General features: G+C 47.5%; 2 protein-coding genes across 3 annotated transcripts in view; one reads left to right on the forward strand and one right to left on the reverse strand.

Annotated features, from left to right (window-relative positions):
• ZHX2 (zinc fingers and homeoboxes 2) overlaps positions 1-27,784 on the forward strand; it is a 173,061-nt gene that overhangs the window by 110,281 nt on the left and 34,996 nt on the right. The window lies entirely within an intron of this gene.
• Positions 11,399-27,784, reverse strand: part of DERL1 (derlin 1) — a 113,520-nt gene continuing 97,134 nt past the window's right edge. Inside the window, exon 9 of one of the 2 annotated variants that reach the window (XM_027132357.1) lies at positions 11,399-11,431. In XM_027132357.1, coding sequence (XP_026988158.1) covers positions 11,414-11,431 — 18 coding nt within the window. In that variant the 3' untranslated portion in view covers positions 11,399-11,413. Of the gene's footprint in view, positions 11,432-14,742; positions 14,809-27,784 lie in introns of those variants that run through there. The other variant, XM_027132355.1, reaches the window with a different exon arrangement.

A 27,784-nucleotide genomic window follows, 5' to 3' on the forward strand; every position in this document is an offset into this window, starting at 1 on the left:
CACACACACACACACACACACACACACACACACACACACACACACACGACTGCCATGTGGAATGTATTTCTTACTGTGAGCCTGGCTCAAACTGTCCAGAAACCAAACCAGTGGGTCAGCCCCTTGCGGTCACCCGTAGGGCTGCTCGGTCAGCTCTCCACCAGCTTTAGAGTGTCACCTTCCCCAGAGGATGAAGGGGCTTTGCCCAGACGAGGGGTGGGCAGCGCGGGTGGGGTGCGGGTGGATAGAGTGGGAGGGGCCCGCAGGCCAGCCTCGCAGTCTCCTCAGCCCCCACCCCGTCCCTTGCATCGTCCCCCCACCTCCAGGCTTCACCCCGCACCCCTCCCGCTTCCTCTCCTCCCCTCCCCACGCTCTTGCCACACAAGGGGCTTCTCTGTGAAGAGACCCAAGTGTTTCCTCCAACCCTCTCCTCCTCTGGCTTCGTGGGGTACAGGGGCCAGGGCAGGAACAGGCCGCCGCCCAGCAGAGCTGGAAGAAGTGGAGAGAAAGGAGAATGTCAGTGGGACTGTTTCACTGAACAAGTACTTAGCGAGCGTCTCCTGTGCGCTAAGCCCTGGGGACACTGCGGTAATCCAAACAGATCCCACCCTCCGGGAGCACACGGGCTGGTTGGGGGACAGACCTTAGACACATGATCATCAATGTAACGTTGCAGACGGAAGGAAAAATGGAGCTCCGAGCCCATGTGATGGAGGCCTAACCTCATCTTAAAAGGATCAGGTGGGCTTCTCTGCAGAAGGTACTTTCCAGCTGGTTCCCGAAAGAGGGAGGGGTTACCGGTGAAGTCTGGGGAGGCTGGAGGGTGGCAGGGAGTCGCCTTCCTGGAGAAGAGAATGGCTCCCCCGAGGGCTCGGAGGCCTGGAAAGGACAGATGCTTGGGGGGCACTGCGCACCCGGACCCCTGGCCGGGCTCTTGGGGCCCCGGTGTGAACAAGAGTGGGAGTGGGACACAGAGTTCCAGGCATCTGGGGGCCTGGAAGTTCCTTTTCATGTTTTCTGCAAAACGGATTCGTAAGGATGGCGGCGTGGCTTCTCGCACTCGTAGCCTTGACCCTCACGCAGCTGTTTTGAAAATACTGTGCCTTTCAGCAGCGTGTGCTGCTGGCTGGCGTCCGCCCTGACCGGCAGTGACAGACACAGTCTGGGAGAGGCTGTCAGAGGCCTCTCCAGACAGACAGCAAATACAGTCTGATGTGTTCACCAGCCCCCTGCTGGCCGGGGTGCTCGCACGGGGCAGGCTCTAACGACCTGACACCCGGCTTCATGCGGGCCGCTCTGTGTGACAGCGTGGCCGTGGACACTGGGCTCTAAGAACGGATGAGTGACGGGAGGGAGGTGGGTGGCTAGGAAATAGCATTCCCAGTGGGAGGGACCCCCCTATGGAGCCGAGTCAGTGGCGCTGAACCACACATCCAGGGACCAACCTTTAATCAGCACCACTGTGTGCCCCAGACCTGCCAACGGCCTCTAGTGCCCCGTCTCCTAATCAGCAGCCCTTTGCAGGAGGCAATCTTTTTTTTTTTTTTTTTTTTTTTAACTTATTGGCTGTGTTAGGTCTCCGTTGCTGCACGTGAGCTTTCTCTAGTTGCAGCGAGCGGGGGCTACTCTTCATTGCAGTGTGCGGGCTTCTCATTGCGGTGGCTTCTCTTGTTGCGGAGCACGGGCTCTAGGCACGCGGGCTCAGTAGTTGTGGCACGCGGGCTAGTAGTTGTGGCACAAGGGCTTTGTAGTTGTGGCTCAGGGGCTCTAGAGCGCAGGCTCAGTAGTTGTGGCACACGGGCTTAGTTGCTCTGCAGCATGTGGGATCTTCCCGGACCAGGGCTCGAACCCGCGTCCCCTGCGTTGGCAGGCAGATTCTTAACCACGGCGCCACCAGGGAAGCCCGCGAGAGACATTCTTATCTCCGCTTGGCAGATGCGGCAACTGAGGCTTAAAGAACCTAAGGGGCTTGCCCAAGGCCACGTGTTCATTCATTAGCAAATATGAAAACATCAACCATGTGCCAGGTCCTCAGAAGACAGTGAAAGGAAGGGGTCTTTGCCCTCGTCAACCTTAGTCTAGTGGGAGCCAAGAAGCAATGTAAATATACCAGCCTTACTGAGATAAAATTCACATACCACGTCATTCACCCACTGAAGGGTACCATCCAGCAGGTTTTATTATAGTCCAGAGTTGTACAACCCTCAACACAATTGTCCAGCATCTTCCATCACCCCACAAAGAAACCCCATGCCCATTTGCAGTCGCTTCCCAATTCCCCCCCTCCCCCAGGCCTTCAGCCCCCTAGGCTCTTGACAGCTACGAGTCTGCTTTCCATCGCTATAGATTTGCCCATCCTGGACATTTCATACAAATGGAGTCATACAGTATGTGGTCTTTTGTGACTGGTTTATTTCACTTAGAATCATGTTTTCAGGGCCTGTACTTGTAGCATGTGTCACCCCTTCATGCCTTCTTTTGCCAAGTAAGACCCCGTCGTAGGGATAGACTGTATTTTGCTTATCAGGCATCGGTTGATGGACATTTCCACCGTTGATGGTTATGAATAGTGCTGCTGTGAACATTCACGTACGAATGTCTGCACAGCAGAAACCTAGATTGGAACCCAGTTCTGCCCATCCCCAAAGCCTGACTACTATGTTCCCCGGTAGCCTCCGTGCCCCCGCCCTGCACACACACACAAAGATCATGCCTTTAGGAGCCTGTCTGCCTTGGAGCTAGGTGTGTTTTGAGGGAAAGAATTCATCCTCAGGTACCACGGCCTTAGCTGAGCCCGGAAGACCTATCAGCAGGTGTTAGACTCCCAGGAATCAGGCGGCTGAGGAAGTTCTCCAGCAGTTGTGTTGTTCTCATCCTGCCCCTCATGATGGGAACAGGCAGAGAGCAAAGGCTGAGGTGCTGTGTCCTGAGCAAGCCTGAGCTCAGGGGATTGAGGGGACTCACTGAGAAGTCGGGGCAGCATCTGCAGTGGAGCCTGAACGTGGTGGCCCTTCCGGCTTGCACTTGCTCACGGACCACAGAGCACGTGCTTAAAGTCACTCGTGGCTCTTTCCTGAGCCAGTCACCTCCTTACCTGGTTCACTCTTACGACAAAAGAAAGGTTTTGACACTATGAACGATTGATAGGAAGGAAGGATAGGTGCATAGAGCCCACCAAGCGCCACCAAGTCCATGGGTGAATCCATCCTCTGTAACTATGGCCTTAGTGAGCTCACCTGGCTCCCGGGGCAAGCCTTTCCTAATCTCCACCCCACACCCCCCACTCTATCCTCTATGGTCCTTTCTGTTTCCCATTCACAGAACTTAGCTACTGTTGCATCTCTGCCTGTCCTCTTATCTGCCACCTCCTTGAACCCAGGGAGAAAAGATTGCTTGTTGTCACAGTCAAAGCACTTAACACAGTCCTTGATGCCTTGGAGGTGTTCAGGGAAGGCTGTGGAAGGAAGGAGGCAAGCCAGCAAGGAGCACTGGAGAGTGCCTGCTCTCACCCTGCTGTCTGACCCTGGCAGCCGGCTCTCTGCCAGGCTGCCCTGGCCAAGATGGCAGCATCTGCTAAGCCAGAGGAACAGAAGGGCACTCAAGGCACTTTGGTCCCACCAGCCAGGTCGCCGTAACCACCAATGGTAAAGTGGAGAGAGAATGGGGCAGAGTGGGCAGCATCTGGAGCAGATGGCATTTGTCTACGACTGACAGGCACAAGGGCCCCACTGGTTATTTCTCAGCCACGCCTGCGGGCCCCGGTTCAGCCCTGGCCTACTTTCAAGCTCATTATATGCTGCTGCCGGAGCAAAGTGCCCACCCTGTCTCTGGTTCACCTGCCCTTTCAGGCCCATCACTTGGCATTTTACCGCTTCCAAGATCCACCACTTATCAAAACCCCAGCTAATTAAAACTTGCAACCAATTTCCTTTCTTGCAGTGGCAGACCTCTACTCCCTGATACAGGTCAATTCAGATACTTCAGGCAGCTCCTGGAGAAGTGTTTTTCTCCCTATTGTGTTGTTACCCAAGGTTTTTCATCTCTCTTGGATTTTTCTGATGTTCAGAGTCTGCAATTCAGTTATTCCCAGGGAAGCTGCTTTGGGGAGGCATATCTCTGTCTTTATGATGATTCCTACAGCAGATATTTTAATGTTATTCCCAAAGGGGAGCATCTTGCTTTCTTCTTTGCTTTCCCTAAACCTAACTCTGGGCTGGGTCTGTCATAACCGGTTCCTTGCAGCCATGACTGCGCATCTTCCGGGCACCCTCTCCCCCTACTTCCTGCTGACTCTCCGGGATGCTGCTTCTTCACCTTTCTTGGAACAGCCGTTGGCATCTCAGAACCTGGAGGGCTGGAGCTGAACTCAAGAGCTCACCCCGTTAAATCCCCAGGTAGTGAAATGACACCTGTTAGGAATGGGACCAGGCGGAGCATTCAGGTCTTCCAACTCCCCTTCAGAGGCTCTCTCCACGTGGATGCCTTCCCAGAGTTGCAACGGATAACCAAGAGCCCAGCACCCTGAACACAGTTGAGTCACGCTGTGAGGGTGCATGGCCCCGAACTCAGCCTTCTTCCCACTTCACCTTGCCTCCCGTGGCCTCTCCCACCATCACAGCGATTCACAGCTGGAAAGGACAACGTGTTCTCTTCAGTCTCGTAGGTTTCCCCAAGTCCTCCTTCTAGATTGCTCATGGAAAATAGAAGATGACTTTGCGAGAAATTTGTCACGAGTCCTGTACTGATCATGTGGCGATTTCATTTGGAAAATCATCCATTCTTTCTGCCTTTGCTTCCTTGGCTTTGTGCTCTGAGAAGACATTCCCTCTTCCAGTTATGGGTGGTTAACGAGACCCCGTGCAAGCCTCGGGTTCTAGCCGGGTTGCAGAATTTCTCGGGAGAGCAAAGAGGAGCAGAAAAGGCTCCGTTCGTGTGCCACCTAAGGCAGACTCATTCTTCTCTCCGTTCTGACGGAGCCTCATTTGTGATGGCCTTGGGAGAGGGTTCGTTTGTGATAGCAGGTCCTTCTCCCCACTGTACAGTGGCCTGAGGGCCGACGGAAGTGATAAATACTGTGTCCGGCAAGGAAAGGAGGTGATGGATTTTGAAGTCTCCAGCTCTCAAGCCGGGGGCTTTGGTGGTTTACCTGCCTCTCCTCCTCTACCTCCTGCAGCCCATGGGATATTCAGCTGACCAACCAGCACGCTCTGGTACCCAGGGCCATAGCGTGCCCAAGCCCGGGTTCTGGTGGGGAAGGACAGTCAGGCCTCTCGCCTTGGTGGGTTTCAAACTGCCTGCCTTGAAGTGCAAATGGCAGGTGCTGGCTCCTCTGTGCCTTTCAGAGCCTCCGCCTGGCTCTTTTATGAGATTACAGGCGCTTTCATCTCAGCTTTGGCCCCGTTTTCCTCCTTCTCAGCAAGGCTCCAAAGACAGACAACGAGGCGAGAACAAGGAGAGGAGGCTGATGCGCGGCCGCGGCCCCGCTGGGCAGGGTTACCTGGCCTGCGCATCCTCCTGCTGCGTCCCTTTGAGCCGCGGAGGCTGAGAAGGGAGCACCGGGGACCAGGTTAAGAGGGGTCCTTCCCCCTTGGCGCCTGAAGGAAGTTGCATTGCATCCTGGGAAGGCTCTAATCATCCCTTTGCTTTGTGCTCTTCACTTCAATCCAGTGCAGAGGGGCTCCGTTGCCTTTCTTTTTCTTTTCTTTTAAACCTACAGGTACTTTTTTGAGGCTCGGGGCTGAGAACACAACCTGTCTCTTACGCTTTTGCTTTATGTACGCACCTGCGCACACACCCTTCTTCTTTGCTGTATTTGCTCATAATCTTGCTCGTCAGGTTTCCTTTCCTTTAACAGTCCAACCAGGGTTTCCTTCCCATTTTGCTCTCAATAAAAGGAAGGGGAGCTTCTACCCTCCCCCCAATCCTGATTTCTTCCTTCCATCCATCCATCCTCTCATTTAACTCTTTCTCGTGGAGCTTTCCCTCTGGGCTAGCTGCTGTCCTTAGGAACAGGAAATGCAACAAAGACCAAGGCAGAGTCCTGCTGTTCATGTTCACACCCCTGATCTGCCTTCCCCACTTCCAGCCCCTCCAGCGTCCCCTCCCAGCGCTCATCATCTCCTGACCGCCATCCACCCAAACCCGCACCATTCCCGGCCCCAGCCTTCCTTTCGTGCCTCTGAACTTTGGCTCATGCATCTTCCCTGGTCCAGGATGCCCTTCCTCTTCCAGGTCCCCACCCACACCTTCACCTGGCTCCACCCTGGTCTCTGTGAAGCTTTCCAGCACCTCTGCCCTCGCCCCAGGCAATGAGCACCTCCCTCCTCTGGGCACTCCGAGCACTCATCCCCTCAGGGCAGTCTAACCCAGTGACCTGTGTTTCTCAGGGCTCCCAGCCTTGGGCTCACATATAGGTCACTATGCGTGAGGCTTTGTCCCCTCCCATTGCGGTGGGGCTCCAGGTCCTGACCATCTCCAGCCCCCTAACTATTCCTGGGGGTCCTCAGGGGACGTGGCAGAGAGTCTTTAAGGAGCCACCACGAATGCGTCTCCTGTTTCTGCCAGAGTTGGGCCTCCAGTTCTTGCCCTTGTGAGACTCCCCGGCGTCTGACAGAGTGTCAGTGTCCCCACAGTGTCTCCACCCCCATGGTGGACTCTGCTGTGACAAGGAGAATCTATCCCCCACCCCAGGTGTTACGTTCCGTCACGGGGCCCTAGCAGCGCTGCTTCACGCAGAGTTTTCCTCTCAACAGCTCTGTCAGTTTTGACTTGTCCCCTCCTCTCAGAGTTGGGCATGGATCCTTGGGGTCTGGGCCAAAGGATGATCTGATGAAGATCAGGCACCAGGCTGCAGTCACAACTGCATTTCCTTCTGATGACTCAGGCAGTGTTCCTGAGTCAGGGCATATGCCTTCCCTAAGGATACATTACCTCCCAGACAACTCTTAGGCCTTAGAATTCAAAAAATTATTGGTGGGTCTGTACTGCCAGAATTCAAAATGTGCCCTAACATGTCTGAATCCTAAAACAAACAATATAAGCCAAGGAGGCACACACACCACCATTATACTTTTCCTTGCCCAGAGCAGACATCAGTAATCAGTTACAGTTCAGTGTCTATCTAGTAAAGCCATTAGGATTCTTCCCAAACACTCCATTCTCAAGGCACTGTAGACCACGCCTCTACTCTGAAGCCTTTCTGGATCCCCGGAAAGCCTTGGAAATGATTCCAATGGAAATGATTCCACCTTTTTTTTTTTTAACCTTTCATAACCCTCAGGATTTTGCTGCTCTTGTCTGGGCCCTTTCGGGTTGTAATAATAAAACATAACCCAAAAAATCGTTAACATCTACTAACCTCTCTTTTTTTTTAATTGAGTTATAGTTGATGTATAATATTATATAAGTTTCAGGTGTAAAACAGTGATTCACAATTTTTAAATATTGGCTATATTCCTTGTTTTGTATTATATATCCTTATAGCTTAATTATTTTATACATAATAGTTTGTAACTCTTAATCCTTTGCTTCCATCTTGTTCTCCCCCCCTTCCCTCTCCCCACTGGTAGCCACTAGTTTGTTCTCTATATCTGTGAGTCTGCTTCCGTTTTGTTATATTTACTAATTTCTTGTATTTTTTAGATTCCACATGTAAGTGATATCATACAGTATTTGTCTTTCTCTGTCTGACTTATTTCACTAAGCATAGTATCTTCCAAGTCCATCCATGCTGTTGCAAATGGCAAACTTTCATTTTTTATGGCTGTGTAGTATTCCATTGTGTATATATACCACATCTTCTTTATCCACTCATCTGTTGATGGACACTTAAGTTGCTTCCATATCTTGGCTATTGTAAATAGTGCTGCTATGAACATTGGGGTGCATGTATCTTTTCAAATTGTGTTTCGGTTTCTTTTTTTTTTTTTTTTCAGATATATGTCCAGGAGTGGAACTGCTAGGTAATGCAGTAGTTCTGGTTTTCTTAACTGAAGTATAGTTGCTGTACAATATTATATAAATTAGGGACTTCCCTGGCAGTCTAGTGGTTAAGACTTCGCCTTCCAATGCAGGGGGTGCATGTTCAATCCCTGGTCAGGGAGCTAAGATCCCAAATGCCTCACGGCCAAAAAACCAAAACATAAAACAGAAGCAATGTTGTAACAAATTCAATAAAAGACTTTAAAAACGGTCCACATCAAAAAAAACTTTAAAAAAAATTATATGTTACAGGTGTACAATATAGTGATTCACAATTTTTAAAGTTTATACTCCATTTATAGTTATTATAAAATATTGGCTATGTTTCCCATGTTGTACAATATATACTTGTAGCTTATTTGTACCTCTTAACCCCCTATTTTTAATTTTTTTTGAGAAACCTCCACACTCTTTTCCACAGTGGCTGCACCGATTTATGTTCCCACCATCAGCATGTGAGAGTTCCCTTTTCTCCACATCCTCGCCAACATTTGTTATTTGTGTTCTTTTTGGTGATAACAGCCATTCTGACAGGTGTGAGGTGGTATCTCACTGTAGTTGTGGGTTTTTGGGGGGTTTTTTTTGTTTTTTTTTTTTGCGGTATGCGGGCCTCTCACTGCTGTGCCCTCTCCCGTTGCGGAGCACAGGCTCTGGACGCGCAGGCTCAGCGGCCATGGCTCACAGGCCCAGCCGCTCCACGGCATGTGGGATCTTCCCAGACCAGGGCACGAACCCGTGTCCCCTGCATCGGCAGGAGGACTCTCAACCACTGCGCCACCAGGGAAGCCCCTCACTGTAGTTTTAATTTACATTTCTCTGATGATTAATGATGTGGAGCATCTTTTCATGTGCCCGTTGGCCATCTGTATGTCTTCCTTGGAAAAATGTCTATTCAGGCCTTCTGCCCATTTTTTAATCTGGTTGTTGGGCTTTTTGGGTGTTGAGTTGTATGAGTTGTTTATATATTATATTTTGGATATTAACCCCTTATTGGCCATATCATTTGCAAATATTCTCTCCTATTCAGTAGGCTAGGCTGTCTTTTCATTTTGCCGATGGTTTCCTTTGCTGTGCAAAAGCTTTTAAGTTTAATTAGTCCCATTTGTTTATTTTTGCTTTTGTTTCCTTTGCTTTAGGAGACAGATCCAAAAAAATATTGCTACGATTTACACCAAAGAGTGTTCCACCTATATTTTCATCTAGGGGTTTTAAGGTTTTCAGTCTTACATTTAGGTCTTAAATCTATTTTGAGTTTATTTTTGTAGCTGGTGTTGGAAAATGTTCTAATCTCATTCTTTTACATGTAGCTGTCCAGTTTTCCCAGCACCACTTATTGAAGAGACTGTCTTTTCTCCACTCTATATTCTTTCCTCCTTTGTTATAGATTATTTGACCATAGGTGCGTGGGTTTATTTCTGGGCTCTCTATTCTGTTCCATTGATCTATGTGTCTGTTTTCGTGACAGTACCAAACTGTTTTGATTACTGTAGCTTTGTGGTATTCTACTGAGCTCTTGCCTTGACTCAGGCACTGTTCTAAGTGACTCTTGTTAAACAAATTTAATCCTCACAATCATATGACGTAAATGCCCTTCTCATCCCCATTTTACAAATGAGGCAACTGAGACACAGGAGTGACACAGTTCCCAAAACAGAAACTGTGTCCTGCCCACCTTTGTCATTTCAGTGGTTCAGCCAACATTTTTATTAGATAGCCACGCATACCAGGCCCTGCGATAGGCCCTGAGGACAAAAGAAGAACCTAGCATGATGCCTGGGTGTAGCCCTTAAGAAATCATTTACTCTGAGTGCAGTTTTCATGGAGAGATAGGAGGATGGGAGTTAACTCAAGAACAGGGGAGCTGAACTGGAGACTGAGGGAGTAATTTCATTCAAGGCATTTAAAATGAATGAATGAGGAAGGAAAGAACAAAGCTGGAGTCTGACCAATGCCTTTTATCCCCTGACAGCCCTTGCTGTTCTTATAGAAGCAGGCTTTTCCCTCTCCAACACCCCCAGGCTCAGAGGATGGCATCAGAGTTTGTGAAAGAGCCGAAGCCACCTGGGGTGTGGGTGGGTGCCAGTAGGGAGGGCCCCGCCTTCACATCCCCCTCAGCCTCTCTGTTCCGACAGAGGCGCCTCTCCCAGCCCCCGTGCAGGATGGCAGAACCTGCAGGCCACTCTCTCTTGCGGTCCTAGCTGTAGGGTCATCACCACCAGGCCCCTCCAAGACCAGCTGTCGGCTGGTCCAGGTCCCCAGAACCTCTTCTTCCCCGGCAAATTCAGCAGTGCTGTTTTGCTTCCGTGGAAACAAGAACTTCAGTCCAGGCATTTACCTCCTCACTACGCCCACTACCCTCGGCACCTTACCTGTCCCATCTTTTCCTTGCCTCCCACCCCACTTCCTCTGTTACACCCAGCTCCCTTCTCACCTGGTCCTCAGCAGACTCCACGGTTTGTTCAGGCCTCTGTGTCTTGGCCCAGACCAGAGGTCAGCCAACCTTTTCTGTCAAGGGGCAGATAGTAAATACTCTAGGCTGTGCAGACCAGAGGGTCTCTGTTGCAGCTACTCAACTCCTCCGTGGAAGGGTAAAAGCAAACATGGGCCTGGCTGTCTGGGTCCCAGTAAAGCTTTATTTACAAGAGCAAGAGGTAGATCATAGTCAACCCCTGGCCCAAACTGTTCTCCCATCTGGAACATCTTTCTACCTCGTTTTGTAACATCCATTCTTTCCTGCTGAAACTTCAAGGCTCAGCTGTGGTCCCACCTAGCCAGGAAAAATCTCCTCCCCACCACCACGGCCCTGTGTGCTAATCGCCCCTTCACCAAGCTCTTCTCCTTATCATCTATTCCTCCTTTGCTTCTACTTAGATGGTTAGCTTCTTGGTGTATACCTCTTAAATGTCCTAAAAGTGCCATTAGATGTAGCAATGTGCTGGATTCATGATCAGTACACAGCATACGATCAACGGTTCTGAATATGTGCTCCACTGCAGTGTATGAACGAGGGCATGGTTCACTGCTTTTTCTGGTACAACACATGGAGGACAGCATGCCATTTATTCATTCCACATGTATTTATTAAGTACTCACTACGTACTAGGTACTCCTTTTTTTTTTTAAATAAGTCATGTGCTAGCTTCAAGCTCTTACTAGCATAAATGTGTAAGGACATCATGCTTGAAAACCACTGGATTAGGAAATCAAAGAAGTTCTCAAAGATGAGAGGATGGCAGTGATTACTAGTCGAGCTGCATCTTCCAATTTATAAAGTACTTCTACAACTGTTATCTCATTTAATCATAGTGACAACCCTCAGAGGTGAATGGTGTTATCCCATTTTACAGATGAGAAGACTGGGCTCAGAGGTTATGGCCCTGCTTGCTTGAAGTCAGACAGCTTCTAAGAAATGGAGCTTGACTCCAAAACTGTTTCAGCCGTGTTTTCTCTCCTAAAACAAAAGAAAACCACTCTTCTGATTCTAAAGGTAACAGTCTAGGATATTATAGAAATTGTTGAAAAAATATAAAGCAGAAAATAAAAATCATGAATAATTCCTCAGCCCATAGATAGCCAGTGTTAACATCATCTGCATGTTTTTACAAATGTTTGTGTGTGTTGACACAAAATTGGAGTTCTCTTGTATATACTAATATGTAGCTGCAAATTTTTTTTTATGTATTTATTTTATTTATTTATTTTTGGCTGTGTTGGGTCTTTGTTGCTGTGTGCGGGCTTTCTCTAGTTACAGTGAGCGGGGGCTACTCTTCGTTGCAGTGTGAGGGCTTCTCACTGCGGTGGCTTCTCTTGTTGCAGAGCATGGACTGTAGGCGCGCGGGCTTCAGTAGTTGTGGCTCATGGGTTCTAGAGCTCAGGCTCAGTAGTTGTGGCACACGGGCTTAGTTGTTCCGCAGCGTGTGGGATCTTTCCGGACCAGGGCTCGAACCCATGTCCCCTGCATTGGCAGGCGGATTCTTAACCACTGCGCCACCAGGGAAGCCCTTTTTTTGGTCTTTCTTAAAATCAAGGTATAAGGGAATTCCCCAGCGGTCCAGCGGTTAGGACTCCACGCTTTCTTAGCTGAGGGAGTGGGTTCAATCCCTGGTCGGGGAACTGAGACCCCACAAGCCATAGTATATGGACAAAAAAAAACCCAAAAATAAAATCAAGGTATAATTTGCATACAATTAGATTCACTTTTTAGTGAACAATTCTATGAGTTCTGATAAACCCATGTGGTTGAGTAATCATCACGATAATCAAGACATAGAACATTTCTATCACCCCCCAAATTCTCTCGTGCCCCTTGGAGTCAGCCCCCACCCCAGCCCCTGGAAACCACTGCTTTTTCTCTAATTTTCAGGTAAATGGCATCATACACTACATTATGTAGCTTCATTTTTTAGTTAACATATTATGAGTATGTTCCTACATCGTAATATATTCTTCAAAAGTATTATTTTTTAATGACTCCCAGGCACTCGTCCTCCTACGTGCTCTTCCACTCACCGCAGCAGCCTCTTGGAGAATAGAAATGAGAGGTAGAATGTCATGTTGGAAAGAACAAGGGCAGAGTGGGTCTGCTAACCCTTATCACCCTTGATAGGAGGTGCTGGCTTTTCCGCCTTCAGGCCAAGGTAGCCGAGCTCCATGCAGACACACCGGACAATACCAAATGGCAACACATGACAGCAACGTTTGCATCCAGCTCTGTACCTGCAGAGCCCTTCTTTAGGCGTGACAGCTTCAGATTCTCGGCTTCAGATCCAGTTTCCTCAAGGAAATGGAGATAAGAATGTTCCCTCCACGGGGCCATCGTGGGAATGAAAGGAGATGGTGTGTGTGAAAGTGGGAACTACGTGCTCTCGACTTGGGCTGGTTTTCCCATTCCCTCCCCAAATGTCCAGGTCTACCTTCCTTTAAAAAGGAGAGACAAGTTGATGTTATCAAAAAGTGTTGAAGACAGGTTGTCACCTAGTTGAAGCTGCCTCCCTACCATCATCAGAAGGATCCAGAAAGCACTGAAGAAAGGTAGCACTTTGGAGAGAACGATACAACTGTCAGAATCACGATCCTTTGGGAACAAATACGCTAGGGCTTCAGGACCTGCCCCGTACGTGCAGGCACCGCCTCAGTACCTGACAGGAGCGGAAGCTGGAATGACACCTGCAGCTCTTGGGACCAAAACACCTCAAGGCTTTTTCTGCCTTCATTTCGGATACTGGAGTTTTAGCAATTTATTCCCCACCCCAGCCCGGCATTTTCTTCTGCTCCTCCCGGGGCCGGCTTAGACTTCTCCCAGCAAAGCAGAGTCAGTATCCTAGTGTGTTGCTATGGAAAGAATGGCAACATCCCTCGCGAGTTCATGAAAAAAAAAAAAAGAAGAAAGAAAGAAAAGGAGAAAAGAAAAAAAAAAATAGGACAAGCAGGTTTTTTTTTTTTAAGTGTTATGAAACTGGGAGAAAAACTGTTCCACCACTAAATATATCCACTTACCAAATCAGCAGATGTTAGGGCTTATACAGCGTCAGACTCTCAGTCCTACAGAAGACTCTTTGCAGAGCTTTTTCACAGTCATTGCTCCCTCAGAACTCTGAGAGGCGACTTGAGATTTCTAGGTTGGTGAGAGGAACCTTCTGTGTTGGCCAAATGGATGATGTGGCAGTCGTTTCAAGGGGTACCTCTGAATAACTGGACTCTGTTGTGTTTGTTTTGAAGGCCTTCCTCCTGTTCCCTCTCCCCTCCCCCTACCTTTCCTGTGTCAGGTCACCCCAATTTGGACTCCCTTGGGTTCCTTCCAAAAGCCAAGCCTTGGAGCCTGGGTTTGAATGCTAGCCCTGCCTTGGACTAGCTCTGGTCCTAGAGCATGTTCTTCTGAGCTCTTCATAAGCATCTGAACTGCAGTTTCCGTATTAGTAAAACACCTACTTTCAAGATTTTGTGAAGTATAGCAATAACACATGAAGCTCCTAGCACAGTGGCCAGCGCAGAGCTATTAGTAGCAATGTTGTGTAATAGAAAGAGATTCTCTTGTCTTCTAGTCACATTTCCTATCTGCCCCGGGGGCTGATGGGGGCTGCAGAGTGGGCAGGTGAGCTTGTGTCTATCATCCTAATGACGGAGCCAGCCAGGTGGCCCATCAGGTGTGGACCCCGCCTCAACCTCTAAGACCTTCCTCGGTGTCATTCATTCATTATGAAAATTACTTGCTGGTCTCAAAGTCCAGATGCAGAGCATCTTCTCACACTCTTGGTTGATATCTTGGGTCTGCCTCTATTCTGGTTAAGTACTGCTGCCTAGAAACCACACCAAAACTTAGGAGTTTCTCAAACAGAAATCTGTTGTATCTCACAATTCTGTGAGTGAGAAGTTCAGACAGTGTAGCAGTTATGACTCATCTCTACTCCATGCTGTCTGGCTGAGATGACTTGAAATGTTGGGGCTGGAACAGTGGGGACTGGCTGAGCATCTCTCTCTCCACGTGGGTAGCTTGGGTTTCCTCACAGCATGGCAGCCTCAGGGTAGTCAGACTTCCTACATGGTGGCCCAGAGCTCCAAGGGGAAGGAAGCAGAAACTGCATGTCCTCTTAAAGGTCTTGGTTCAGGACTGTCATAGTGTCACTTCTACCACATTCTGTTGGGCAAAGCAGCCACAGAGCAGCCTCAGTTCAAGGGGGCAGGGACAGGGACATGAACCCCACATATCAATAGGAGAAATGTCAAAGAATGTGTGGCCATCTTTAATCTGCCACAGTATCTGCCACAAAATCACCACACCTACCTGTCTGCTTGCCCCACAAGGAAAATCTCAGAAGCTGATGGTGGCACCTGAGAGCAGAACCAAAAGGCAAGACCAACGTCACTGGTCACAGGTGAAGATGGAGCCCAGAGAGCATGCCTTTCAGGGCAGCTGGCTGCTCAAAGGGTTGTGTGCAAACCAGAATTTTCGAGTGACCCCTACCTGTGAATGCCCCCTGGGTATGCTCTCTGGCAGATTCCTGTTGACAACACAACAACCCCTCAATTTCTCTCAAGTGTAAATGCCAAGTGTTCACACACCAGTTTTGCTGAAAGTGAGGCATTTCCCGTCCAAGTCACTGTGCTCTTTCCTAGTGAAAGGTGGGTCCAGGTTTTCAAATTTAGCCAAAGCAGCCAGGTCAGCATTCACCACCTGGTCTCCAGGCCCTGGTTGCCTGGAAAGAAAAGATCCCTGCTTTGGGTGGCGTACTAGTTTCCTACGGCTGCCATTAACAAAGTACCACAAACAGGGTGGCTTAAAACAACAGAAACTTATTGTCTCCCAGTGATGGAAACCAGAAGTCATGCTCCCCCTAAGGCACTAGGGAAGGGTCCGTTCCAGACCTATCTCCTAGCTTCTGGTGGCCTCAGGCGCTACTTAGCTTGTCGATGGCCATCTTCTCCCTGTGTCTCTTCACATTGACTTCCCTCTGTGCAAGTCTGTCTCTGCATCCAAACTTCTCCTTTTTATAAAAAACACCAGTCATACTGAAGAGGGGCAGTATGACCTCATCTTTGCTTGATTACTTCTATAAAGGCCCTGTTTCCAAGTACACTCACAGTCTGAGGTACTTGGGGTTAGGACTTCAACATATATTTGGGGGTGGCAGGGGAGATTAAAATCAACCCAGAACAGGTGATGAGCAGAGATAGACTGGGGCCAAAGCCTGACCTCATGCCATCTCACTTCCAGTGTCTCTCTCTGTCTCTAGGGTCATAACCTAGGCCATGAAAGGATAAGCTCCAGGTGACAGTATTCCCCGTGCCTAGAACAGTACTGGCATGTATTAGGCTTGCAACACATATTTTATTAAATGAATAAATGCATGCATGACTGAATGCAAGAACCAGTCAAATAATCAATGAACAGCAAGTGGCCCAGACAGAGAGAGCAGAAGATCTAAAATGCCCTATACCCTGTGGGTCCTGATCCTAAGCAGTGAGGTAGTTGAGGGTCTCTGTTAGTTATTGCTGCAGTTACTTATGCTGCTAACAATACAGCAGTATTAACAGGCCTCTTGTCCTCCTTTGAAATTGAGTCAGTGACATCCTGCTGTTAAGAAAAATACAGCGGACAGAATTAGACCAAATAATCCTAAAATTTGTATGGAAACACAGAAGACCCTGAATAGCCAATGCAATATTGAGAAAGAAGAACAAAGCTGGAGGTACGATGCTCCCTGATTTCAAACTATGCTTACAAAGCTACAGTAATCAAAAGAGTATGGTACTGGCACAAAAACAGACACATAGATCAATAAAGAGAGCCCAGAAATAAGCCCACCCTTATATGGTCAATTAATCTACAATAAAGGAGGCAAAAATATACACTGGGGAAAAGACAGCCTCTTCAGTAAATGGTGTTGGGAAAACTGGACAGCTACATGCAAAAGAATCAAACTGGACTACTTTCTCACACCATATACAAAAATAAACTCAACATGGATTAAAGACCTAAATGTAAGACTGAAACCATAAATTTTCTAGAAGAAAACATAGGCAGTATGTTCTTTGACATCAGTCTCAGCAAAAGATTTTTGGGTCTGTCTCCTCAGGCAAGGGAAACAAAAGCAAAAATAAATATGTGGGACTACATTAACCTAAAAAGCTTTTGCACAAGACAGCCTCTTCAATAAGTAGTGTTGGGAAAACTGGACAGCTACATGTAAAAGAATGAAATTAGGACACTTCCTAACACCACACACAAAAATAAACTCAAAATGGATTCAAGAACTAAACGTAAGGCCAGACACTATAAAACTCTTAGGAAAACATAGGCAGAACATTCTATGACATAAATTACAGCAAGATCCTTTTTGACCCACCTCCTAGAGAAATGGAAATAAAAACAAAAATAAACAAATGGGACCTAATGAAACTTAAAAGCTTTTGCACAGCAAAGGAAAGCATAAACAAGACGAAAAGACAACCCTCAGAATAGAAAATATTTGCAAACAAAGCAAATGACAAAGGATTAATCTCCAAAATATACAAGCAGCTCATGCAGCTCAATGTCAAGAAAACAAACAACCCAACCCAAAAATGGGCGGAACACCTAAATAGACATTTCTCCAAAGAAGACATACAGATGGCCAAGAAACACATGAAAGAATGCTCAATATCATTAATCATTAGAGAAATGCAAATCAAAACCACAATGAGGTATCACCTCACACCAGTCAGAATGGCCATCATCAAAAAATCTACAAACAATAAATGCTGGAGAGGGTGTGGAGTAAAGGGAACCCTCTTGCACTGTTGGTGAGAATGTAAATCGATACAGCCACTATGGAGTACAGTATGGAGGTTCCTTAAAAAACTAAAAATAGAACTACCATATGACCCAGCAATCCCACTACTGGGCATATACCCTAAGTAAACCATAATTCAAAAAGAGATATGCACCACAATATTCATTGCAGCTCTATTTACAATAGCCAGGACATGGAAGCAACCTAAGTGTCCATCGACAGATGAATGGATAAAGAAGATGTGGCACATATATACAATGGAATATTACTCAGCCATAAAAAGAAACAAAACTGAGCTATTTGTAATGAGGTGGATGGACCTAGAGTCTGGCATACAGAATGAAGTAAATCAGAAAGAGAAAAACAAATACTGTATGCTAACACATATGTATGGAATCTAAAAAAAAATGGTTCTGATTAACCTAGGGGCAGGACAGGAATAAAGACACAGACGTAGAGAATGGACTTGAGGACACGGAGGGGGAAGGGTAAGCTGGGACAAAGTGAGAGAGTGGCATGGATGTATATACACTACCAAATGTAAAACAGATAGCTAGTGGGAAGCAGCCGCATAGCACAGGGAGATCAGCTCGGTGCTTTGTGACCACCTAGAGGGGTGGGATAGGGAGGGTGGGAGGGAGACACAAGAGGGAGGGGATATGGGGATATATGTATATGCATAGCTGATTCACTTTGTTATATGGCAGAAACTAACACATTGTAAAGCAATTATACTCCAATAAAGATGTTTAAAAAAGAAAAAAGCTTTTGCACAGTGAAGGAAACTGTCAACCAAACAAAAAGGAAACTACTGAATGGGAGAAGATATTTGCAGATGATATATCTGATAAGGGATTAATATCTAAAATACAAAGAACTCATACAATTGACCATTAAAAGAAAAAAACCCGATTAAAATATGGGTAGAGGGGGCTTCCCTGGTGGCGCAGTGGTTGGGAGTCCGCCTGCTGGTGCAGGGGACACGGATTTGAGCCCTGGTCCAGGAAGAGCCCACATGCCGCGGAGCAACTAAGCCCGTGCACCACCACTACTGAGCCTGTGCTCCACAGCCCACGAGCCACAGCTACTGAAGCCCGCGCGCCTAGAGCCCGTGCTCCGCAACAAGAGTAGCCACCGCAATGAGAAGCCCACGCACCGCAACGAAGAGTAGCCCCCTCTTGCCACGACTAGAGAAAGCCTGCACAAAACAACGAAGACCCAATGCAACCAAAAATAAATAAGTAAATAAATAATTTTTTTTTTTTTACATGGTCAGAGGTAGGGCTTCCCTGGTGGCGCAGTGGTTGAGAGTCCGCCTGCCGATGCAGGGGACACGGGTTCGTGCCCTGGTCCGGGAGGGTCCCACATGCCGCGGAGCGGCTGGGCCCGTGAGCCATGGCCGCTGAACCTGCGCGTCCGGAGCCTGTGCTCCGCAACGGGAGAGGCCACAACAGTGAGAGGCCCGCATAACGCCAAAAAAAAAAAAAAAAAAAATGGGCAGAGGACCTGAATAGACCTTTTTCCAAAGAAGACATACAGATGGCCAGTAGGCATATAAAAAGATGCTCAACATCACTAAACATCAGGGAAATGCAAATCAAAACCACCAGGAGATGCCACCTCACACCTGTCAGGATGGCCATCATCAAAAAGACAAGGGGTGACAAGTGTCGGCAAAGATGTGGAGAAAAGGCTCCCTCATGCTCTGCCGATGGGAACGTAATTTGCTGCGGCCGCACCCAGGGAGTCTGGCTCAGCTGGTGTGGCCTGAGGGTCAGGGTACTTAAGAGACCCTCTGCTGACGCCAGCGCAGAGACAGGGTGGAGAGCCCCTGCCCTGAAGAAGCGTCTTCCCTTACAAAGTCAGGCTGTCCAGCTGCTGTCAGTTTGTCATTAGCTATAAATTTGTGTGATTTCTTAATTAAAGGCTGTGTCTCCTATCTCTCTCTACCTCCGTCTTATAAAGACACTTAGGATGGCATTTAGGGCCCACCCAGATAATCCAGGATGGGCCTTAACTTTTGTTGTTGTTGTTATTGTTTATCCATTCACTATATAATAGTTTGCATCTACTAATCCCAAACTCCCAATCCATCCCTCCCCCACCTCTCCTTCTCCTCGGCAACCACGAGTCTGTCCTCTATGTCCGTGAATCTGTTTCTGTTTCGTAGAGAAGTTCTTTTGTGTCATATTTTAGATTCCACATATATGTGATATCGTATGGTATTTATCTTTCTCTTTCTGACTTCTCTTAGTATGATAATCTCTACGTCCATCCATGTAGTTGCAAATGGCATTAATTTCATTCTTTTTTAAGGCTGAGTAGTATTCCATTGTATATATACATATATCACATCTTCTTTATCCATTCATCTGTCAATGGACATTTAGGTTGTTTCCATGTCTTGGCTATTGTAAACAGTGCTGCTATGAACTGCACGTATCATTTTGAATTGTAGTTTTGTCTGGATATATGAGGATGGGCCTAACTTAATCACATCTTCAGTGTTCTTTTTTACATATGAGGTAACAGTCACAAGTTCCAGGGATTGAGACCTGGACATCTTTGGGAGGGCCATTACTCAGCCTACCACAGGGCTTCTTATTTTTGTCCGCCTTTGTAGCGTCACAACCTAATGCAGCACCTGGGACATAGTGACATAGTGAACAAATAGATGAATAGTGTAAACTCAATGCATTGGCCGATTACATTGTGTTAGGAATCAGACGCATAGGGATCCAGAAGGAGGGCTGGAGGCAAGCTGTGGAAGCGCCAGGCATGGAGGGATTAAACTTGGTGCTTTCTGAAACGCACGTCAGTCGACACCACATACCTTCTCCCTCCTCCCCGTTCACTAGCTTTCCGTCACCCTCGGGATAAAGTCCAGTGAGACTCCTGCGTACCTCTCCCAACTCCCCACACCTCTCTCCTAACACCTCATACCACCTATTTATATAGGGCACTCTTGCATTATCACTGCTTCTGTAACTTTCTGTCACCTCTACTAGATTATACTCTAAATGAACAGCTCTAAGCTTCACTCACCCGCCTCCCCTATCTCCAGCCCCCAGGACAGAACTTGGCACATAGTGGGTATTCAAATATCTGTCAAGTGAACAAAGCAACTTCAGGCTAATGGGTTGTTCAAAGCCAGGCAGCTTTGCTTTTGAGAATATTGGCTTATCAGGGGAAACTGGGCTGTTGGCTCACTCCGAAATGCCTAGACTAGAGGCCTGGCTGATAAGTCATCAAAATATATTTGGCGGGGGGATGGGGGGAGATGCAAAGAGCCTGCTGGGGGCAGAGGTTTCAGGGAGAAAAGTGTGTGAGTTTTGGTAAGAGCCTTGGAATCATGTCTTGAGAGGCTGAAAGCTCATCAGACAAGTTGGAATGGGATTCGGTGGCGAGTGGGAGCCATGACTGGTCGTTACTGACGTAAGAGATGGAGGAAAGTCAGAGACTGGGGGAGATGTGCCTGGCAGCAGGCACAAGGCAGATTGGAACAGTGGAGACCGTGGACAGAAGGAAAGCCATTCCATTTCGGCAGTCCGGACAAGGTGTGATGATGGTTTGGACTGGTGTGGAAACATGTACAGTGTTACAAGCAAATGATAGAGCTTGGATTCAGATGGAAGGAGAGACACTCGTGAGCTAAGGTAGCACGCCCTGGGCACACAAAGGAATGATGGCACCAGAGGGAGTAGCCGAGATGACTTTGTGTCACCAGCCCAGGTGGCAGAGAGTCTGGTGCCCCTGCAGGCAGAAAACTGTGGAAGCCACGTGACCATCTTGGCTTTGGAACAAGTTGGGTTTGCAGAAAAGAGAATAGGACGTCCTGTTGTTGTTGTTGTTGTTGTTGCTATTACTGTTTTTATTCTCTGATTGGTTAGAATGTTTATATTGAATACTTTCCATATACCAAGTTGTACTGTGCTTTTCTTCAATGGATCATATCGTTTGATTCTCACAACAACCTTCTGAGGAATACTTGCAGTTAGTATCCCCATGATACAAATGAGAAAACGGAGATATCCTTTTCCCTCTGAAATGCTCTGTCGAACAAGATGATATTATAACGTGTTTCTTTCTAATACCACTCATGACACTGACGTACTAATTTTTTTATTTCTTCCCTTGTGGGCCTGCTGATATTTCAATCAACCAATGCTCAGTGACCATTCCGACCCATTCAGTCAGCCAAGAAGTAACCCCATTTCTCATTCGTGTATAGGGTTTTGCTCCTTGATATTCATCAGCATATATTTTTTTAATATTCTGACCAAGCTCCCATACCCAGGGTCATAGCATGTTGGAGCCTCATGACTGTCGGCTGGAAATTCCTCTGGAAAAGGACAAAAAAATCACAAAGACAGGCCCCTCATGTCTGAAAAAAAAATCCACTAAGTATTATTTTGTTTCCTGTCCTTATATGTCCATAGCTCACAGTCTTTTTCACACTGATTTATAGAGTACATCAATTGCCAATAAAGACCTAACTATATAGGAAGCTATGGAGGCCACGTGGTTGGTTATAATTAATGAATACTGTATCCCACCAAAAAAAGAAACCACAAAGGCAAGCGAAGGATCAGGCTTGGGTTCGGACATCGATTCAGCAGGCCAGCTCAGCGCTGTACCTCCTATTTGTACAGCAGGAAGGTGACAGTAGAGAGCTGGTGTAAAGAAGGTTCTGAGACAGATCACGGAAGGAAACCTCCTCTCAGCCTCAGGGGCCTTATGGGAAAATAGAGGCTATAATATTTCCCGCTCTGCCTCCTGAGGATTAAGAGCTCCTATATGACGATGTATGTAAAAACGTTCTGTGAACTGTAACGCACGTTCCAGACCTGAGGGGCGCTCACTGCCGTCAGCATCGTTACGGTTATTATTATTGATGTGGAGGCGGGGAGGGCTGTTGGCAAAGAGGAACACACAGACGAGTAATTTTCTACCAAAGAGCAGCAGTTTGCAAAATTGCTCAGAAAATGTGCAAGGGGGGTGCTGGAAGAGTAGGGAACCCCTACAGGTTCCTTCTCAAGCTTAAATTGTAAAAAAAAAAAAAAAATCATTCTTTTCTCGGGCCCTTTCACACGAGACTGATTTGGTAAGAATTTTGCCCCCATGGTGAAGGTGATCCCAAAAGAGACCCTGCCTTCCCATTTTCCTTGTGAGTCCCCAACGTGTTGGGAGTGAGGAAACTCAGGACACGACCAGACTTGAGGGCTGGAGAGGGAATGGGAGTGGGTGGCCGGCACACCCACTCCTACCTCCACCCCCCCCAGCCAGTCCTTGGTCTATTCAACCAAGACATCGTGTCGGCAAAGCCAACCAGAATCCTCTCCCTTTCAACCCAAGGCTGGTCCTTGGTGTTATCATGGGAGCCCTCCCTGGTCTGAGAGCTGTTCCAGGTCCAGGTGGGGCAGGCCTTGCCCGTGGCCACCACAGGCCACTTGTCCAAAACCCCCTGGTCCATGTACCGTTCCAGGGCACTGATACCTCTCTAAGCCTCCGTTTCCTCATTTGTGAAATAAGTGGGGCTGGACAAGCCTGGATTCAAGTCTGTAGTCTGTGGCCCATAGTTGTCCAAGAATACTGGCTTCCACCCTGCCTGGCCGAAGCTGTTTAGTTGTGTTAGGGTGCAGCTGTGCAAGGGGCTCTGTGTCTGCACCCCCGGGAGCCAACAGTATTTCTGCAGGAGCTGTGCACTGCTGGCTGCATGGGAGGGGCTGAAGTTTGTGCTTTGGGCCCAGAGAGGAAGGTGCCGCCACGTAGTGACCTACCACATCCCTTACATGACCTTTAACAGCGAGAAGGAAGGACGAGGGAGGGGGATGGGCAAGGGAAAGGGGAAAGAAAGGAGACAGAGAGGAAGGGGGGAGGGGGAGGGGAGAAGGCAGGTAGGCCCCTGTGTGCCCGTCATCTCCTGTGACCCTCCCCACAGCCCTGGGAAGTGAGAAGGAAGATAGGGATCAGGGCACCTTAAAGACAGTTCGGCTTTGACACACGCAAGGTAACGAACTCCACCTCCAAGAGAAAGGTGTTCTGAACACGGGGGTACAGCTGAGGGCGTAGGTCAAATGTGCGTCCCGTCGTCACTCCCTTCGAGCGGTTGCATCAGCATCACCTGGGAGCTTTGAAACACACCGAAGCTTGGTCCCCACCCCAAGCTTCTCGTGTAATCACCGGGGGTGTAGTCTGAGCATCAGGATATGGAAGCAGATGTGACTTACGACTTTAAAGGACCTTTCTGGAGGATTAGTGAGTTGGGGAGGGTGGGGCATGAATGGGAAGCTGGGAGACCAGGCAGGAGGCGATCACAGGGGCCCAGATGAGAGGTGATGGCGACCTAGGCCAGGGTGGTGGCCATGGAAGGTGAGGGAGGAAGGTGAATCCGGAACCTGATTTGCAGGGAGAGCAAACAGGCCGTGCTGGTGTGAATCTGTGCACGCTCACGTGTGTTTCCCTAAAGACTATCATCTTAGAATCTGGAGCAGAGGGAATCATCCTGTAACTGTGGCAATTTTGTGGAAACTGAAGGCAGCAGATCCTGGCCTTGTGGATCCGAGTCCAACAGGGCTGTGGTCTCCAGCTCGTTACTCGATCCCAAGAGACAGCAGCCTACTTCTCCAGGGCTGGTGGAACTGGGGCCTCCAGCTTCTGCCTGGGAGCAGGAAGCAGCTCACCAAAGAGGACGTGTGGAGTGACAGGAGAGTCACAGGCTGCAAACCTCACTCAGCTGGCCCACCGTAGGGTGTCCTATGGCTGCTGTAACAAATGACCACAAAGGTGTTGGCTCAAAACAGCACAGATCTGTTCTCTGAAAGCTGTAGAGGTCAAGAATCAACAGTCAGATCCACAAGACTCAAGTCAAGGTGCTGGCAGGGCTAGATTCTTCCGCCGGCTCCTTGCCCTTTTCAGTTCCCAGTGGCTGCCTGCATTCCTTGGCCTGTGGTGCCTTCTCCCATCTTCACAGTGCATCACTCCAATCTCTGCGTCCATCCTCACATCGCCCTCTCCTCATCTGTAGTCAAATTTCCCTCTGCTTCCCTCTATCAGGATACGTGTGGTTATATTTAGGGTCCCCTCGGATAATCTAGGATAATCTCTCCATCTCACTATCCTTAATTTAATCACATCATCAAAGTTCCTTTTGCCATATAAGGTTACATCCACAGGACCTAGGGGTTAGGACCTGGATATCTTTGAGGCCCATGATTCAGCCTGTGGTACCCCGGGCCCCATGCAAAGAGATGCAGAAATACAACCCCTGGATGTGGCTTAAATCTGTGAGACTTTTGTCTGGGATTTAACTGGCTTGGATGAATGGCTTTGTGGAGGACATTCTATCAGAGAATACGAGTAAACCTTCAGCCTTTATCCCAGGCTTTGAGATGAAGGGAAGTCTCTTCGAGGTAGAGATGAAAGGGGTTCAAGAGAAAGCTGTGGGTTTGGGGATGCAAAGGAGGGGCTGGAGGGCTGGAGGGAGGGGTGGGGGCTAGAATGGAGAAGGGGATCTGACAGAATCTAAGCATCTGCTGAAAAGCCCTGTCTCGCCCTGATCCATGCCTGGGGAACAGAAAAATCTCACTTCTCTCCCAGCTCCGAGAAGATGAAGTGTGTGCACATCACCCGCAGGAGCAAAACGAAAAGGTTACACAGGGAATTGTCGATATGATGAATCCCTGCAGTCTCTCAGCCTCTCTAAATGTTTTGATAGCAGAATATGATGGATTGTAAATCAGAGTGGGCCCGTCTTAAACATTTGAGAGCACCTTATTTATTTATGTGACACGTAAAACCAGAATTGATTCCTTTTTCTTTCTGTCTCAGGGAGATTTTTTTTTCCTGCTTTCAGAAACACATCACTCTTCCCCCAGCCCCGGCTTTCTGTGTTTGTGGGTGTGTGGGCCTGTATGTGGTGGTGGCTGTTATGATTCTTTCTACCCAGAAAAAGGATGCTTTGCCTTGAAGAAGATGATAGCAACAGGAACTAACTGCAAAAATAATGAAGCCACTTTGCTTCAAAATATGTCTTAATCTTGTTGCTTTTTTTTTTTTTCACAAGATTATTGCTCAGAGAAAGAGAGGGTGTAAAGATGCTACAATGTGATAGATTTGCGATATGAAACCCAGGCAGACGCACACAGAGACTATTTCCCGGTTGTCCTGGCTGGGATCTACAGTCCTCCATGGGATCAGATTAAACTTGCCTTCGTCGTACTCTTTCTACAACACTAATTTCTGCTTTATCATTCATCACAGTGGTAAGTGTTGGATGGAGCCTCGATTCACACCCAAGTCTGTTCTAATTCCAAAGCTAGTAGACATACCCACTCTGCTTAACTGGCTTCTTAAGGACCAGTTCAGCTCAAAACACCTTGATCCCATGATGACATTGAGGACAGACAGCCACCCAGCAGAACCCATCACCCCAACACAACCGCCTCTGGGAGAAACTTCACCCACCTGCCTGGGCAGATAGGCCATGAGATACTGGGTCCTCTCGCCATACTTATATCCTGTCCCTTCCCAAATCTCAAGGTTGGCCTTACCTAACAGGCAGGCCTAGGTCACCTCTACGAGCCTCCCAACTCTGACGCCCTGTGAACCTTCTTGATTCTGGTTTTTCTCCTTTGGCTTCTCTCGTTAAAGGCAGACAATGGCATTTGGGTGCAAAGTCTTTATTTATAAGCCATCAAGATACTGCTTCATTTTGACTTCAAAAAACCGTATGCTCTTAGAGGAAAACATAGGAAAAACACTCTTTGACATAAACCACAGCAAGATCTTTTTTGACCCACCTCCTAGAGTAACGGAAATAAAAACAAAAATAAACAATTGGGACTTAATTAAACTTAAATATTTTGCACAGCAAAGGAAACCATAAACAAGACAAAAAACCATAAACAAACAAACAAAAAGGAAACCCTCAGAATGGGAGAAAATATTTGCAAATGAAACAACAGACAAAGGATTAATCTCCAAAGTATACAAACAGCTCATGGAGCTCAATATCGAAAAACAAACAACCCAGTTAAAAACTGGATGGAAGACCTAAATAGACATTTCACCAAAGAAGACATACAGATGGCCAAGAGGCACATGAAAAGATGCTCAACATCACTAATTATTAGAGAAATGCAAATCAAAACTACAATGAGGTATCAGCTCACACCAGTCAGAATGGCCAGCATCAAAAAATCTAGGAACAATAAATGCTGGAGGGCTTCCCTGGTGGCGCAGTGGTTGAGAATCTGCCTGCCTATGCAGACGACACAGGTTCAATCCCTGGTCCGGGAAGATCCCACATGCCACGGAGCAACTAAGCCCGTGTGCCACAACTACTGAGCCTGCACTCTAGAGCCCACAAGGCACAACTACTGAGCCTGCGTGCCACAACTACTGAAGCCCGCGCGCCTAGAGCCCGTGCTCCACAACAAGAGAAGCCACTGTGATGAGAAGCCCACACACCTCAACGAAGAGTAGCCCCTGCTTGTCACAACTAAAGAAAGCCCACCTGCAGCAACGAAGACCCAATGCAGCCAAAAATAAATAAATATTTTAAAATAATAATATAAATAAATAAATGATGGAAAGGGTGTGGTGACAAGGGAACCCTCCTGCACAGTTGGTGGGAATGTAAATTGATACAACCACTATGGAGAACAGTATGGAGGTTCCTTAAACTAAAAATAGAACTGCCATATGACCCAGCAATCCCACTATTGGGCATATATCCTGAGAAAACCATAATTCAAAACGAGACATGTACCACAATGTTCATTGCAGCACTATTTACAATAGCCAGGACACGGAAGGAACCTAAATGTCCATCGACAGATGAATGGATAAAGAAGATGTGGCACATATATACAGTGGAATATTACTCAGCCATAAAAAGAAATAAAATTGAGTTATTTGTAGTGAGGTGGATGGACCTAGTGTCCGTCATACAGAGTGAAGTTAAGTCAGAAAGAGAAAAACAAGTACCGTATGCTAACGCATATGTATAGAATCTAAAAACATGGTACTGATGGACCTAGTTGTGGGCCAGAAGTAAAGATGTAAACATAGAGAATGGACTTGAGGACACAGGGTGGGAAGGGGAAGCTGGGGCGAAGTGAGAGTAGCATTGACATATAGACACTACCAAATGTAAAATAGATAGCTTGTGGGAAGCAGCAGCATAGCACAGGGAGATTGGCTGGGTGTTTTGTGAGGACCTAGGGGGGGGGGATGGGGGGGGTGGGAGGGGACACATGTATGCACATGGCTGATTCACTTTGTTGTGCAACAGAAACTAACACAGTATTGTGAAGCAATTATACTCCAATAACAATCTATTAATAGAAAACAAAACCATATGCTATGGTTTTGTTTTTTAATCCACTTTATACAAAGTATTCCTTGTGATTAAAATTTCTCTTACTATTTGATCTAGACTCACAGGTCTAGACTTTTCCCTCCCTTTTTTTGGAGATGTTTGGAGCTCTCAACTCATCTCATGCTCATCTATCCCTCAACGGTCCCAAGTA

The sequence above is a fragment of the Aethalodelphis obliquidens genome, unplaced genomic scaffold, assembly GCF_003676395.1.
Source record: "Aethalodelphis obliquidens isolate GAN/ISIS:26980383/991018 unplaced genomic scaffold, ASM367639v1 scaffold41, whole genome shotgun sequence".
NCBI lineage: Eukaryota > Metazoa > Chordata > Mammalia > Artiodactyla > Delphinidae > Aethalodelphis > Aethalodelphis obliquidens.